Source organism: Diabrotica virgifera, chromosome 1 (genome assembly GCF_917563875.1).
Source record: "Diabrotica virgifera virgifera chromosome 1, PGI_DIABVI_V3a".
Taxonomy (NCBI): Eukaryota; Metazoa; Arthropoda; class Insecta; order Coleoptera; family Chrysomelidae; genus Diabrotica; species Diabrotica virgifera.
In genome coordinates this window covers 241,644,120-241,662,434 of record NC_065443.1, presented here as the reverse complement: position 1 = coordinate 241,662,434, position 18,315 = coordinate 241,644,120, and the positions used below count along the sequence as shown (strand labels likewise).

The following is an 18,315-nucleotide window of genomic DNA, read 5'->3' as shown; positions in this document are numbered from 1 at the left end:
GTTCCAAAATGACACAAAATCTAGGCATCGGATAAAAAAGTTTATTTGAAGAAAGTGTATTTTTTTGTTCTTCTTAATGGCGGTACAGGCTCGTTTTTTTAATATTGTATTTAATTACAAAGTAATTTCCACATATTAATATATTTTTCAAATTGGGCTCTGTACCGCCATTCTTTATTATATTACGGATACGTGTGCCGAATATCTCGAAAAAATATTCAAAATTACAGCCGAAATCTTGGAACGCGTTTTCGCTACCTGTTGATCGCTACTGTTTTCTCTTAATCACTCCAAGCAAAGTGTCTCTATCTCTTTTTTCGACCGGCACTAAAAAGAACTTCTTGGAGTTTCGATCAATGGCTCCCCATACCCAAACCCCGTCAACGATTCTTCTGACATTGTACTTTCGCTTGCCGAATTTTGCTTCATCTAATTCAATTAAACTGCCTTCTCCACCCAATTTCTCTAAGTGTTTCATTGCGAAACTCACAAAGACCTCACGTGAAAAAGAGTACCAATCGGTAACAGTTTGTTGAGCAATTTTCAAGTTATCCCGAATGAAGCCATACCTAGGAGGATTTAACCATAGCAAAATCGACGCCAAAGTAAACACTTTCTCTATCGGCAATTTAGCTGACTCAAAATAAGTCCCCTTCCTTGCCGATACAGTAAAGCCGCAACGCTTTTTTGCCTGTTTATTTTTGGAGACCATTTTGCTACACTTAAATTTTCCTTCCGTATTCACTTTTAATACGCTGCCGTAACCACCACACTTTCTCGTACTTTTTAACACCCCGTGTGCATATAAAAACTCGAGAATTGTCTCCCTATCCACAGCCATAACACTGCCCTCTAAAAATGTTACGTCCCATCCAGTACACGGGGCCATTTTGTACGCTTGGCTTCACTTTCACTTAAAACGACAAACGACACTAAGACGAGTTCACTCCGTGAAAGTTAGGGACAGAAAGGGCTTAAAAAGACAAAGATCAACCCTACGTCTTAACTGTCGGTGTATTCGTACATTTTCGGCAAAACAAGGGTTGATTAGGATGTTGCCAAATTTAAATTTCGGAAGACTTCATGGTGGTTATTATCTAGCCATATCAAAATAACTCTTAAAATAATCTAATAAAACACCAATCTGTAAAAAAAATATCTAAGCTAATATACGATGAATTAAGAAATAAAAACCATAAATATACGATGAAGTACCAAATAAAACAATGTACCTATTCAATTAGACGGCAACATGGCCAACAGGAAACGGAAACTGGAAATTTGTCGGTTATTATATATTCTTAAAAAATTCTGTAAGAATCAATAATTTTTTAAAATATGGCAACATTGTTAGAAAAGTGACATGACCTTAAACACAGAATGTGACAGAACGACAAATGAAAGATCAAGATGGAGGATATATTTGAAAATTAATGCCAAAATAGAACATTTTGAAATGAGAATTATAAAAAAAATAGGCATTAAAATCTAGAAGCCGTGATTTTTTTAGCATTATAAAGTGAGTACAACGACATACATAAGATTTCTTTTGTGTTTCCACTTTCCAATTGCCGAACCCATCTCCTAGATATTATCCTTATTTTTTTCCCCACACGATTACTTAATTTTTTATTATAAAATCAAATTTGTCAAAATCGGAATTTTAACCTAAAAATGAAAAAAAAAATGAACTCACGGTTCAACTCGCTACAACTCTGTTCCATTTTAATATTTTTTTTAAATTTTTACAGCACATACCTCTTACCATTGTGAAGACTATGAAAATTGTTGTAGACTTTCAGTCTTCTTCTTGTAAAAGTTGCAAACTTGTTAATCGCAAAAATTAGGTGGAAAAATTTAAAATTTATCAATTTGATCACGTCTATGTTAAACTATAGAGTCCAAAAGAAGTGTTATGGGAAGTTTTAGATCTAGACGTGTTATAAAAAAAAGATGGTAAAACTTTTAATTTTAAGAAAAACTTTGTTTTCGTAAATTAATTTTTGTAAAAAAAGTTAATTTTTTTTAAATCTATACAAAAATTTTGCCAAACTTTTTATGCATAGTCAAATTTGATTTTTTAATAAAAAAATAAGCAATCGTGCGGGGAAAAAATAAATAAGCTATATTAATTGCCTATTTGTCTTATTTGTAAAATTCATATTAGATGTTTCAAAAAACGTATATAAGGTGAAATTTTTTCTAAGACCCAAACAAACTAATTTTTTAAATCCGGGCCTGATTTTTTACTAGTTTGAATAAATCAGTTGCTTGGGTGATAACATAAATTAAATATTTGTTAAAAAAAATTCATTTTTGTAATAAAAGTTATTTTTTTAAATCTATGGTTCACTTTACCAAACTTTTAATTATTCATAGTCAAATTTAACTTTTTTTTATAAGAAATTAAGTAATCGTGTGGGGAAAAAAAAAACAAATATGCCATTTTAATTGCCTATTTGTCTAATTTGTAAAAATCATATTAGAGTTATCAAAAAGCGTATACAGGGTGAAATTTTTTCTAAGACCAAAACGAAATTATTTTTTAAATCTGGGCCTGATTTTTTTCTTGTTTGAATAAATCAGTCCGTTGGTGGTAACATAAATTAAATATTTGTTCAAAAAAATTAATTTTGGTAACAAAAGTTAATTTTGTTAAATCTATGGTTCACTTTACCAAACTTTTAATTCATAACCAAATTTGATTTTTTTATAGAAAATTAAGCAATCGTGTGCAGAAAAAAATAAATATGTTATTTTAATTGCCTATTTGTCTAATTTGTAAAATTCATATTAGATTTTTCAAAAAGCTTATACAGGGTGAAATTTTTTCTAAGACCAAAACGAACTAATTTTTTAAAGCCGGACCTGATTTTTTTCTAGTTTGAATAAATCAGTTGATTAGGTGGCAATAGTGTAACGATTGACCAAAATAAGAGACACATCGATCTGACTGTTCAAAAATTATGACGAATACAAATTTCTGTCAAAATGCGAAACTCGCCCTGTATATTATTAAACAATGGGAGCAGACACTTTTTATTGGTCATTTGTTATTCCCCATAGGGGCCTCTATACGAGGTAGGGGTATGTACAGTTCCTCATGACTCACCCTGTATACACCTTAATTTTTTCAAAAAAGGCTGCCTGCCTACAATTTGCGTTTAGCACTAAATTATTAATTTCATTTATTATAGGTAAGTTACCTGTAGAGTTTCTGTATATTCTAAATCCACTCTGTGGTACGTATAGTAACTGTAGTCGTTTGTTTAATGTCTTTTATAATAGCTTACAAAGGGTGCATATTAATGATATAGATCGATATTAGTCAGGATTATCTTTTAATTGGTTAGGTTTTAATACATGATGTATTATAATTTATTTTCAAGTTTTAGGCAGTTGTTTGCTAGTTATAAGGTTTCTGAGGCTTTAAGTAAAATGGATATGGCGCACAGCAGTAAGCAAGCTTTGAATATGATTTAAAAACTTAACTATGATCCCAAAAAGGTGATAAAGTCATGATAACATACCAACTGCATCTTAATGGCAAAGCAAGCCATCGTTACAAATCACTAAAACTATATGAACTCAAGAACAGGAAAAAATCTCTTGCGGGACTCGTTTACTACTAACGCTAAATACACATTAGTTAAATAAACTGTTTTTAAAATTTGATTACCTCTTAGTATTTTTTCGACAAGCCACCGTTTATCGAGATGTGGCTCCTTTTTTAACATTTTTCAAAATATGTACACCTAAAAATGTAAATTATAAATAAATTTTCAGATTATTAACAGATCTCCATAATCATACTTATTGTAGATTATTAAATTATACATACAAATATGTGGTGGGCTCGAAAATTATTCAAAATATCTCGATAAATACTGGCTTATCGAAAAAGTACTAAAAGGCAAAAAAGTTTTAAAAATATGTATTTAACTAATGGTACCACAATAATAATTTAATTGGAACGCACACAAAAGTTTAGGGAGGTTTAATGGAAGAAAGCCCCCATAAAATTTTTATGGTTTGCACAAATTTCACTATAATTTTTTTAATGACGCTCCTGCTTCAAGTATGCCACATGTCCATTTTCAATAAAAAGTCTGTAATAGTTTTCGATATATTGAAAAAAAATCAATTTTCATTTTGTAAGTTCAAAGGGCTGTAACTTTTTTATGTGCATATTTGTATTAAGGTGAGTTAGGTTCAATCGAACTATTAGGCTATTGATTATATTCAAAATAAGGTGGCTAAAAGGAACTACAACGTTAACGGGGTTTTATTATTTCATATGGTCAATGGACATCTATATATGAAAAAACCGCGGAGTGCTACCATTTAAAGGGGTGCGTTTTTGAGAAATGGGTGAATTAGTCCCTGGGCACAGGTTACATCAGGGTGAGTTCTATGCACTTTTGGTACAAACATATCTACATAAAAATTGTTCCTGGTTAAATTTCCTATCTAAATATCATTATTTAAAGTCAGTGATACTTTTTTTTTTACAAAAATATATTTAAAAGAAAAAGCACAAAGAAACCCAAAAGAAAGAAATTTTGTTTTTGTCCCATAACTTTTGTCCACGGGGATATAGGTATAGACATTGCTTTACAGAAAAAAAACCTACATACTTCTTCTTTAAAATGTTGTTCAGTAGAGGTAATTAGGGTTTATAGTTTTCGAGATATGATTTTTCAAAATTTGCCACTCACAGCAATTTTGGGCAATTTTCCTTGTTATTTCGCAAATATTGTTCTGTAACTTTTTTCTACGTAACTCTAGGTATATACAATGGTACACGTAATAGGAATAGAAATCAATTACCTTTAAAATGGTCTACTGTATAACGTTGTAAGACTTTTTTTAAAGAGATTATGGTTTTTCAAGCTTTTATACTTTTAACGATTTTTTATAATATAATATAAAAATAAAATAATATTATTATATAATATATAATATATGATATATAATATATAATATATAATATATAATATATAATATATAATATATAATATATAATATATGATATATAATATATAATATATAATATAATATTATATAATATATTATATAATAATATTATATATTATATATTATATATTATAAATAATATATTATATATCATATATTATATATTATATATTATATATTATATATTATATATTATATATTATATATTATATATTATATATTATATATCATATATTATATATTATATAATAATATATAATATATAATATATGATATATAATATATAATATATAATATATAATATATAATATATAATATATAATATATAATATATAATATATAATATATGATATATAATATATAATATATAATATATAATATAATATTATATAATATATTATATAATAATATTATATATTATATATTATATATTATAAATAATATATTATATAATACCTAACATCAAAATATTATTTTTTACATTGTTTACGATTATTTTTGAAATTCCTCATTATAACTTATTTCTTGTACATGAATATACTATATATTGCTCAATAAAGAAGGATTACTTTCTGTTCTTTAAAATGGTGTATCAACTATAATTAAATAATGGAAACCGAGTGATTCTTTGATATTTTTTTACCTGTATTATTTAAAATTATTTCTTTTACAAAAATTACATAAACATTAGTTTTAGAAAACACTTTAGTTAAAATGATTTAAACGTTGACATTTTAAAAATTTTCAAAGTCAAAGTCCATCTCTTCGTTAGCATTAGCTTCAATATCTTCCTCTGACACCTCAGTTATCTTAGAGTTCCCAAAATTAGTACCCATGCACATGCACCCTTTGCAGAATATTGGAAAACTAATTCCTATCTTCCTACAACCGCAGTTTTTTGTACATCCTTTGGTACATTTACATCCTATTTTCTCAAGCAAAGCTTGTGGTACAGAAGCTTTTACAGTAAATATTGGAATTAATTCATATTTTAAAGTGTGCCCGGCCGAGTCAAGTGGATCCAAAGTATTACCTATAAAAAATAAGATTAAATCATAACAGACAATCAGATAAAAAAGTTATAATGAGAAATTTAAAAAATAATTATAAAATCAAAAATCGTTGCAAGTAATTACATTTTGAAAAAGCATATCTTATTCAAAAATAATCCTAGAATTTTTTATAATACACCATTTTAAAGTAAACAGAATAAGCTTTCTTTTTTATTATACGATATACATATACCTACCTAAATGTAGAAAAAAAAGTTATAATGGGAAATTTAAAAAATAATCGTAAAAAATATAAAAACTCGTTAAAAGTATAAAATTTTGAAAAAGATAACCTCTTTAAAAGAAGTCGTACAACATTATACAGTAGAACATTTTAAAGGTAATTGATTTCTATTTATCTTACGTATACCATTGCATATGCCTAAAGTTACGTAGAAAAAAGTTACAGAACAATATTTGCGAAATAACAAGGAAAATTGCCCAAAATTGCTGTGAGTGGCGATCTTTGAAAAATCATATTTAGAAAACTGTAAATCCTAATGACCTCTACCAAACATCATTTTAAAGAGAAAATATGTAAGTTTTTTTCTGTGAAGCAATGTCTATACCTATATGCCCGTGGACAAAAGTTATGAGACAATAAACAAAATTTCTTTCTTTTGTGTTTCTTGTGCTTTTTCTTTTGAATATATTTTTGTAAACAAAAGTATCTTTGACTCTAAAAAGTTATATTTAGATAAGAAATTTAACCAGGAACAATTTTTATGTAGACGTGTTTGTACCAAAAGTGCATAGAACTCACCCTAATGTAACCTGTGCTCAGGGACTAATTCACCCATTTCTCAAAAACGCACCCCTTTAAATGGTAGCACTCCGCGGTTTTTTCATATATAGAGATTCATTGACCATATGAAATAATAAAACCCCGTTAACGTTGTAGTTCCTTTCTATAGTACATAATCAATAGCCTATATTCTTGGTCCCAGAATATAATGTGATTTAATTTATGATCTGCATTTTTGTTACACCCTGTACTGTAACGCTATTTATTTAAGATCTTAGCCCGAAGAAGACTAGTTGTGGTGCTCACAATATTCGATTTGGTTTCATGCTTCTTAATAATTTTGTAGCTATTATGTTATGTAGTCGGGGAGCAAAGTATGCTAAATGTGCAGTCACTCGAGCGCTTTGGGGACCTATTGAGTTGTGAAGAGTAGGTCGTAAAACCAAAAAAAAAGTTAAGTAAAGTTTTCCATTTGAGTGGGGACTTTCCATTTTTAATTTAATTTTCCATTTCCAACAATGGTTTATTTAGATTATAGCGCCATTTATCCATAATTCAAAAAAATGTCTCGAATAAAAGTTACTTATTTTTACGTAAGGAATCCAAATCTGCAATAAAAAATAAGGCATCCATTTAAAATTTTTAAGTAACCCCCCACCCCACCTCCGTGGGGGTCGTGTTTGGTGCCATTCGATAGATTTTTCAAAAATATTGAATACGTGTTTGTACAGTTTGTAGATCTGATGTTCATTTCGCAAAATATCACGGAATTCGTATTTAAAATATTAAATTTACCTCCCACCCCTCGCCGTGGGAAGTCGTGTTTGATATCATTCAATAGATTTTTAAAAAATGTTGAGCATATATTTTTTAGTTTCTGGATCGGTCATTCATTTCGCGAAATATTCGCTTTTCTCTTGTGAAACTTTGGGGCTCACCCATTTCCTTACGCCCGGCTCAAATCGTCAGATTTTTAAAATATACACTCTTATGCATGTACTTAACTTACCATATCTTAATCTGACAATTTCGAGTTTTTTAAGGATAGATTTTTTTCCGGGCCCCCTTAACGAACTCCCCTGTGTTAAGAGCCGTTATATGGTAGAGGTACATCTGAAGAGTACCAGGTTGCTCCCCATATGATAACCTGACGCGATCAAGTAACTGCAAAAATCCCCACTTGGGCTCCTCTATTATTATATACAGTGCTAGTCAAAAGTCCGTACCCCCCCTCTTATCTTTTGACCGGTTATATCTATAATAGTGAAATTTGAAGGGAGGAAATAAACGGACGTAAGCTTCTCAACTAGTCATGACAGGTGACATAATAGTGACAGATGACGTTACAGAGCCACTGTGACCGATAATTTTAAATGGGACCTTATGGCAAGTGATACCTTGTTTGAAAGGTATTCAAAATACCTATTCAGTCATACTAATTTTTTTGAGTTTAAGTTGATTTTGATTTTGGTGAATAAATTAAATAAACATAATATTGTAGTTTCGCATTTAATTAATAAAAATTCAAATGTCCGCCTATGGTTTTTTTGTCAAAAAAGTTGAAGTTTTTCGATTCTCTAGTAGTTTTTACGACAACATCAACCTTTTTGACAAGTAGTCATAGTTGGAATTTAGACTTTTTATTTATTAAATGCGAAACTACAATTATATATTATTTCATTTATTCATCAAAATTAGCTTAAACTCAAACAAAATTAGTATGTCTGAATAGGTATTTTCAATACCTTTCAAATGATGTGTCACTTGTCATAAGATCCCATTTAAAATTATCTGTGACAGTGGCGCTGTAAAGTCATCTGTCACTATTACGTCACCTGTCATAACTAGTTAAGAAGCTTACGTCCGTTTATTTCCTCCCTCCAAATTTCACTATTATAGGTATAATCGTTCAAAAGATACGAGGGGGGGGGTACGGACTTTTGACTAACACTGTATATGTAAGTAATTTGTTTCATGGCAATATTATGTCTCCGAGGCATATGGACGAAATGGATTATGGATTTTTTTTCTAAAAATGTTTGTTAGTTTCCATAATTTGAGGATAATAAATGATTGCTGTGAGTTAGGGATGTGCTGTGAGCTACCAATAAATAGTTATGATGCAAATACAAGACTGTATGTCATTTTCTAGAGATTTCCCCGCTCTCTACAGAGCGGGGGAACAACGCTATCTACAGAGCGTATAGAGGCTATACGTTAAAAATATGTAATTTGACTATTTTCCTAAAAACGTGACTGTAGGTAGTAAAAAAGTAGCAAACAAAATTTACGTGACTCAGGGGACTATGGAGCGCCAGCTGTTATGGGGCTCTCTGAGAGACCGAATCTCAAAGAAACAAATACGTCATCGAACAAAGTCAAAAGACGCTATCGTCGCTATCGAATACATCGCGTCGCTAAAGTGGAACTGGGCAGGACACGTCGTTAGATTATCACTCAACCGACGGACAAAATGTTATTGTAAAATTAATGTCACGCGAAGAAGCACTGTGGAGTAGAGAACGCCCACCAACCAGATGGACTGATGACCTGAAGCCCGTTATCACTACCTGTATGCAAGCAGCTTAAGATATAGTCAGATTTAAAGAGCCGAGGAAAACCTCTTTCCAGCAGTGGACGTATACAGATTGATAATGGTGAGTAACAACCATTTATGTAAAACTAAATAAGGTTCTAAATAATATTCCTGAAAATTATACACACTAGAGTAAACAGAAAACTGGAAATGGACATCAATGATACCCAGTTTGGAGTTCGAAATGGACTCGGAACAAGAGGGGCGTTGTTTGCACTGAACGTTATGTCTCAAAGATGTCTTGACATAAATCAAGATGTATTCATGTGTTTCATATATTATAAAAAGGCCTTTGATAAAGTGCGGCATGATCATCTAATGAGACTCCTGGCAGAAAAAAATTTAGATAAACGAGACATCCGACTAATGGCAAATATGTACTACAATCAGAAAGCAGTAGTGAGAGTAGAGAATAATACCACTGAAGAAATTGAAATAAAGCGAGGTGTGAGACAAGGGTGTATACTGTCATCAACCCTGTTTAATCTCTATTCCGAAGACGTAGTGAATACAACACTCTCTGAGCAATCCATAGGTATTAAAATAAATGGTGTTAAATTAACCAATCTGAGATTTGCCGAAGACACCGTTCTGATCGCAGAAACACTTGAAGAGCTACAGATATTGGTGAATAAGATAGCAGACTGCAGCGAAGACTAGGTAGGAAATCTTAATTTATGGTAATATTGAAATCAACACGAAATGTCCAAAATTTATATTTACAAAATGAATTTATCGGTCCAGTTAGCAAATACAAATATTTAGGCACTTTTATAAATGAAGACAACGATAGCTCAGAAGAAATCAAAATAAGAATAGAAAAAGCCAGATCCATATTCACTAAGAGCCCCCGCAAACTGCAGACTTTTTATCGGCCGATAGTTTAGTCGGGTTGGGCTGTTAGTGCGCATACCGAACCAACTAAGCAGTCGGGTTGGTGAAGGGGGCGCAGGCTAGCAACAACTGTCGACCAACTATTCTCGAACGATTTAGTATTTATTCCAAAGTTCATATTTGACTTTTGAAGTGAGTGGTTGCATAATGAAAAAATTGTCCAGAAATGTGATTATTGCTCTCATACAACGGATGAGGAAAACCAAGTAAAGATTCCGAGATTATTGGGTGCATCCAATTCACAGTGATAGATAATTGAGTGAAAAATTTTACACATTGCATAGTAAATTACTTGATTACCCAAAAAAAATTTTCGTCTTTTATCGGATGATCATAGCCAGCTTCAATGAACTGGTCATGCTAATTGGACCAGCTATACCCAAAGAGGATACCAATTTAAGACTTTCTATGTGGAGGAGAGATTGAGCGTTACGATAAGGTAAGATAAACTTCAGAGCTTTGAGATGCTACGTGTTCCCGATACTGTATTATGGACTTGAAAGCTGGACATTGAAGCAAAAACACGTAAATAAGCTACAGTCATTTGAAATGTGGTGTTACAGAAGGATGCTTAGAATGCTTAGATGCATGGCGACAGAAAAAAAGGAACACGAAAGTATTGCGAGAAATGGACATATAATTCGAATTAATAATCACAATAAAAATAAGAAAGTTACAATATCTGGGACACGTAATGAGGGGACAGCAATATGAAATGCTAAGACTGATAATACAAGAAAGATAAGAGGCTGAAGGAGTGTAGGAAGATGGAGAGTATCGTGGTTGAAGAACTTAAGGGACTGGTTTAAATGCAGTTATATATAACTTTTTAGAGCAGCGGTAGATAGAGTAAAGATCGTGATGATGCTATCCAACCTCCGATTAGGAGACGGCATTTGAAGAAGAAGAAGGAGCCAACTTCAGTAGACCTACCGAAATTTCGGTAGCCCTAGCAACACTTCCCTAAATCATCTTTATATTCATTTCTCTACGAAAATTTAAAAATGGAAAATTTGGCGTGAAATCGTAGAAATACCAAATTATATTGTCAAAGCAAAAGACGCTAATACATTTTCTAAAGAAAGGCTATTCTCTTATCCATTGCCTGCTATTCTCTTTGTTATTTCTATTTATATTGTTAACATACCGTATGTTACATACATGACTTACAACAATGGAATATATATTAGGATATTTGCATTTCTGTTTACATTACTGTAGTTCTCTACTTATATTGAAAGGATAACAAAAGGCTACCTTCCTTTTTTTTAAGCATGATTGTATTTAAATATTCAAACCGCCATTTACATTCCGAATCCGATAATTGTTAGAGAATTCTGCAAACTGAACTGTCGGCCGAAAAAACAATTGTCCTGTGTGCGCACGGCGGCGTAGTTAGCCAATACTGATTAAACAGTCGGCCGACAGTTGGCCGATTTTTTAGTTTGAATGCAATCGGGAAGCCCATCAAACTTTTTTGTCGGCCGAGACTGAATCGGTGTAATGTGCGCATCCACATACCTCTGTGTACTAATTAAGAAGCAGACCAAACTATCGGCCGATAAAAAGTCTGCAGTTTGCGGAGGCTCTAAAATGAAGAGAGTGTTCTGTGAAAGAGATTTAAGCCTTGAAATGAAACTTCGCCTGATGAGATATTACGTACTTTCTGTGCTGTTCTACAGAATGGAGTCATAGACGCTGAAAAAGATTGATACCAAAAAATAAGAGGCATTTGAACTGTGGATGTATCGCAGTATCTTGAGAATATCACGGACGGAGTCACAAACGTCGAGGTCTTGAGAAGAATGAATAAAGAAAAGGAAGTCATATTTACGATCAAAAAACGAAAACTGCTATACTTGGGACACATTACAAGAGGCGAATGATATGAACTGCTTTGAATAATTATGCAGGGGAAGATAGCAGGAAAAAGGTCCATAGGAAGAAGACGAAATTCCTGGCTAAAGAATCTACGGGAATGGTATAGCTGAAGCAAAAACGAATTGTTTCGGTCAGCAGTTTCGAAAACACGTATAGCCCTGATGATCGCTAACTTTCGGAACGAAGATGGCACTTAAAAAAAAAGAAGAAGAAATAAGGTAAGGTATACAATAAATAAATTATAATGGTATCTAATCTTAAGAACAAAAGAGATACAAAAATTTGTATTGCCATATAATACATATGTTGTTTCAGATTTTCCAGGGAAATTTTAACATCTCCTGTATCGGTCCAACCAACTAAAATATTTACAGTGCAATTGTTCTTTCTTATACAATCTTGTGAGTACAACTCCAAGAAAAATAAAATTATATTCGCCAATTTGGCCGTGGCGCATGACATGCGATATCACTGGAGCGCCTCAACAAAGTTTTGGTTTTACTACGTCAGTTCGACGCCTGCCGACATCGACGTCGGTTATATTGCGACGCCCCGTCAACAAGTTACAGACGCACGTGACTCGCGATTTTTCGAAAAGTACGTTCGAAGTGATTTGGTGGAAGAATAAGATTATACTCGACAAATAACTGTACTGTATGAGAAGTACTTGTCTTTTGTGGGGATGTTGTAGTTTTTAAAGTGTTATGTGAAGTGTTTTTATTGACTATGAAGGTAGAAAAATCACTTGCGCTAGTTTTAGCATTTTTTCTTATAGGTAAGTAAAGAAATTAAATTATTATAATATAATAGGACATGCATAGTGCTTAATTCATACTTTTCTATGGTTATGTTAATACATACAAAAATATTGAACCAAAGAACAAAATGTAAAAAAATAAACCAGTATTATAGCAAACGTTTGAAGTAGAAAACATACGAATTGTTCGTCAGATTTAAAGCAAAAGGTGTACCTACTTCACTGATTATTTTTAAAAGCTTTGTTTATTTATTTATTTTATCAATTAATTTATTTTCTGCATAAATCGTATAATGGTATCTTATACCATCTCTCTACACTGATAGGATACAATTAATTTAGTTCGGAAACTTATTGTATTAAATAGTTATTTTCTAGGTACTTTGTAAACATTCTTATGTAGCACATTTTTTGTTTCTTGGACTTACACTGGTCTGCAAAAAATCTCCTTTTTGTTTTTTGCATGATGACGTTATTTTTGGTGCTCTAAACGAGGAATTTACCATGGGAATATAATATAACACATAAGGTTTTCATTTACTATTCATTTAGTCCAGAACCGACATTATTAAAGTAACAACAAATTATAAAAAACATAAAAAATAAATATGTAAAAATAAAAAAAAATATTTGTTTCATGTATAAATCATGAAAGTTTCACTTGACCTATCTCATTAGGATAATAAAATTCTCATTTGTTATGTCACTAGGATTTTAAGAAAAAAACGTGCGAATCTAAAATTTTGAAAGTGTTATGTGAAATAAAATTTCTCTTCATTTTACCTCTTTTGAATGTCAATAATTTAGTTTGACAAATTATTTTACTGAATATTTCCTAGTACTTTTAAGACATTTTTATATCATTTTTATTTATATTCATATGTCCCATTTTTTTTCTTATTTAACTGGCCCACTGCTTAAACACCTCCTATATCTTGCACCAATTACGCTGGTCTGCAAAAAATATCCTTTTTGTTTTTATGCACGATAACGTTATTTTTGATGCCCTTAACGAGAAATTTACAATGGGAATATACATAACACATAAAGGTTTCACTTAATGCAGAAACGACATTTTTAGGGTGTAACAAAAAATAAAAAAATAAATACTTATATAAAAACAAAAATGACTAATTGTTTCAGATGTGGGTCATGAAAGTTTCTGTTAATCTATCTCATTATGATAATACAATTCAAGTTGTTTCCTATTTTTGTTCCTTTTCATTGCTTTGTGCAATATATTATTCTCCTGGTGCAACCTTTTACCTTGCTCATCTGATATGACACCAATATTTTCAAGAAAAATGTGCGAATCTATAAAATGAATTTTTTTGTGGGGATGTTGAAGTTTTGAAAGCGTTATGTGAAGTGTTTTTATTGACTATTAAGCTAGAAAAATCACTGGCTCTACATTTAGCATTATTTCTTATAAGTAATACGAAATTAAATAATTGCAATAAAATAAATAAGAACATGCATGTTGGTTCACTCATATCTTTCTATAATACATAGCAAAATATTGGACCGAAAAACAAAACGTAAAGATATAGATGTAGAAGGAATTAACCAATTTTAGTTTAGGCTTATGACTAGAAATAGGCTATTGATTATATTCAAAATAAGATAGCTAAAAGGAACTACAACGTTAACGGGGTTTTATTATTTCATAAGGTCAATGGACATCTATATATGAAAAAACCGCGGAGTGCTACCATTTAAAGGGGTGCGTTTTTGAGAAATGGGTGAATTAGTCCCTGGGCACAGGTTACATTAGGGTGAGTTCTATGCACTTTTGGTACAAACATATCTGCATCAAAATTATTCCTGGTTAAATTTCCGATCTAAATATAGCTTTTTAAAGTCAAAGACAGTTTTTTTTTACAAAAATATATTCAAAAGAGAAAGCACAAAGAAACCCAAAAGAAAGAAATTTTGTTTTTTGTTCCATACCTTTTGTCCACGAGGATATAGGTATAGACATTGCTTTACAGAAAAAAAATCTACATATTTTTTCTTTAAAATAATGTTTAGTAGAGGCAATTAGGATTTATTATTTTCGAAATATGATTTTTCAAATTTCTCCACTCACAGCAATTTTGGGCAATTTTCCTTGTTATGTCGCAAATATTGTTCTGTAACTTTTTTCTACGTAAATTTAGGTATATACAATGGTACACCTAATAGGAATATAAATCAATTACCTTTAAAATGGTCTAGTGTATAACGTTGTAAGACTTTTTTTAAAGAGATTATGGTTTTTCAAGTTTTTATACTTTTAACTATTTTTTATAATATAATATTATAAAAATAAAATAATATTATTATATAATGTATTATATATTATATAATATTATATTATATATAGTATATATAATATAATATTATATTATATATTATATAATACCTAATATTATAAAGAAAATATTATTTTTTATATTTTTTACGAATATTTTTAAAATTCCTCATTATAACTTTTTTTCTTCTACATTTAGGTATATATTATATTATAATAATAAACATAGCTTATTTTGTTTACTTTAAAATGGTGTATTACAATAAACTCTAGGATTACTTTTGAATAAGATATTATTTTTCAAAATGTAATAAGTACTTGCAACGATTTTTGATTTACTATATATTGCTCAATAAAGAGGGCTTACTTTCTGTTCTTTAAAATAAATGGTGTATCATCTATATTTAAATAATGAAAACCGGGTGATTCTTTGATATTTTTTTACCTGTATTATTTAAAATTATTTCTTTTACAAAAATTACATAAACATTAGTCTTAGAAAACATCACTTTAGTTAAAATTATTTAAACGTTAACATTTAAAAAATTTTCAAAATCAAAGTCCATCTCTTCGTTAGCATTAGCTTCAATATCTTCCTCTGACACGTCAGTTATCTTAGAGTTCACACAATAATTAGTACCCATGCACATGCACCCCTTGCAGAATATTGAACAACTAGTTTCTATCTTCCTACAACCGCAGTTTTTTACATCCTTTGGTACATTTGCATGCTATTTTTTCAAGCAAAGCTTGTGGTGCAGGAGCTTTGACAGTAAATATTGGAATTAATCCATATATAGTCATAACACACAATCACATAAAAAATTTATAATGAGAAATTTAAAAAATAATCCTACAATCAAAAGTCGTTGCAAGTACTTATTACAATTTGAAAAAGCATATCTTATTCAAACATAATCGTAGAATTTTTTATAATACACCACTTGAAAGTAAACAGAACAACCTTTCTTTTTTATTATAATATATATACCTAAATGTTGAAAAAAAAAAGTTATAATGGGAAATTTAAAAAATAATCGTAATAAATATAAAAACTCGTGAAAAGTATAAAATCTTGAAAAAGATAACCTCTTTAAAAGAAGTCGTACAACATTATACAGTAGAACATTTTAAAGGTAATTAATTTCTATTCCTCTTACATGTACCATTGCATATGCCTAAAGTTACGTAGAAAAAAGTTACAGAACAATATTTGCGAAATAACAAGGAAAATTGCCAAAAATTGCTGTGAGTGGCGAACTTTGAAAAATCATATTTCGAAAACTGTAAATCTCAATGACCTCCACTAAACAAAGTTTTAAAGAGAAAATATGTAAGTTTTTTTTTATGTGAAGCAATATCTATACCTATATCCGCGTGGACAAAAGTTATGGGACAAAAAACAAAATTGCTTTCTTTTGGGTTTCTTTGTGCTATTTCTTTTGAATATATTTTTGTAAAAAAAAAGTATCTTTGACTTTTAAAAGTTATATTTAGATAGGAAATTTAACCAGGAACAATTCGTATGTAGACGTGTTTGTACTAAAAGTGCATAGAACTCACCCTAATGTAACCTGTGCCCAGGGACTAATTCACCCATTTCTCAAAAACGCACCCATTTAAATGGTAGCACTCCGCGGTTTTTTCATATATAGAGATTCATTGACCATATAAAATAATAAAACCCCGTTAACGTTGTAGTTCCTTTCCATAGTACATAATCAATAGCCTAAAAATATACGAGTTTACTGTTAAAAATTGTTTATCAAATTTAAGTTTGTTAATTGTTTATTTAAAAAATGTTTATGTATTTCACTGATTTATCAAGACTTTGGTTATTTAATTACTTCATAAATTATCTAATTAACTTCCAAACTATTTTTTTTTCAAATATCAAAATTTTACTTATTTGTACATTGTGCATACTTATTAAGAGTCTTGTTCTTATTAAGGAAATATTAATGAAATAAATTTACATTTTTTTTCATGTACCTATTCACTAATTTATCAAAACCTGGATTATTTATTTACTTCATAAAATAACTCATTACCGTCCTTTCAAATTTCAAAATTTTACTTATAATTATAATTTACTTATTTATATTTTACTTATAATTATAATTTACTTATTATACACATAATTATTAATAAATCTTGTTTTTTATAATACGAGTTCTTCTTAATAAGGAGATATTCATGAAATTAATTTACATATTTAAATTATGACCCAATAGTTCACTGAGCGTTATAATCATTGCAAGTGTACCCATATGATTAAGTTCAAAGCAGTTATCAGAATTTAAATTTTTATTTACATTTAAGGCCATCGGTACATAATCTGCAAATATTTTACTGCTATCCCTACTTTTTCTGTCTTTACACGGCAAATTACTTGTAGTAAAATTCTCACTGGTATGGATATGTAAACTTTCCTTGACAATGTCATCATTAACTTTGAAGATGGCTTTTGAATGTTCTTGGATAACTGCTACTTATATAATTAATTGCCTTAGTTATTAATTCAGCTAATTAACATGACAATTTTTTCACTAACTATGTATTCAATGATTGTAATAATCTACTGTACAAGAAAAACTAATAATCTATCGAGAAAAGAGAAAAAGGGATTTTTTTAATTCTGCATTTAAAATTTCTCAAAAATACTTTTATTAGTTTTCTTAGGATTCGAAAAAAATTAATCCCATTTGAATAGCATTGAAGCAGAAACTACGTACCCATCCCCTTCTAAGTCTATTTTTCATAATAATGTATAAAACAATTTTTATACAATGTTACAGTACATTGTACACAATATGTTGTATATCTGGCTTTACAATTTTCTCCTCGACATCGTCTCTTCTTTTCGAATATTTGCATGAAGGGTCATTTTCCATCTAATCTTACGTGCATAAAAAGTTTTAAATTGATATACCCGATCATCTTACTACTAGTACGATCTTCTTACTAAGTGTAGTTCAAGACAATTTTAAGTAAGGAACTTCACGACATCGATGAAAGTCTAATCAAGTTATATTTCACTTATTGACTCGTTTGTAGAGAAGCCATGAATTTAATAATATTGTATCAATCAATCGTGTGAATATTAGTCACTGCCAATTC

At 30.1% G+C, this 18,315-nt stretch overlaps 1 protein-coding gene across 1 annotated transcript; it reads right to left on the bottom strand.

Annotated features, from left to right (window-relative positions):
- Nucleotides 1–268: 268 nt before the first annotated feature.
- On the bottom strand, nt 269–889 carry LOC126893204 (uncharacterized). Its single transcript, XM_050663172.1, has one exon. It carries the CDS (start codon nt 887–889, stop codon nt 269–271), a length of 621 nt encoding a protein of 206 aa, XP_050519129.1.
- Nucleotides 890–18,315: the final 17,426 nt, after the last annotated feature.

Excerpts from the sequence above, each read along its gene's own strand:
- LOC126893204 (XM_050663172.1), bottom strand. The coding sequence starts at position 889 with ATGGCCCCGTGTACTGGATGGGACGTAACATTTTTAGAGGGCAGTGTT.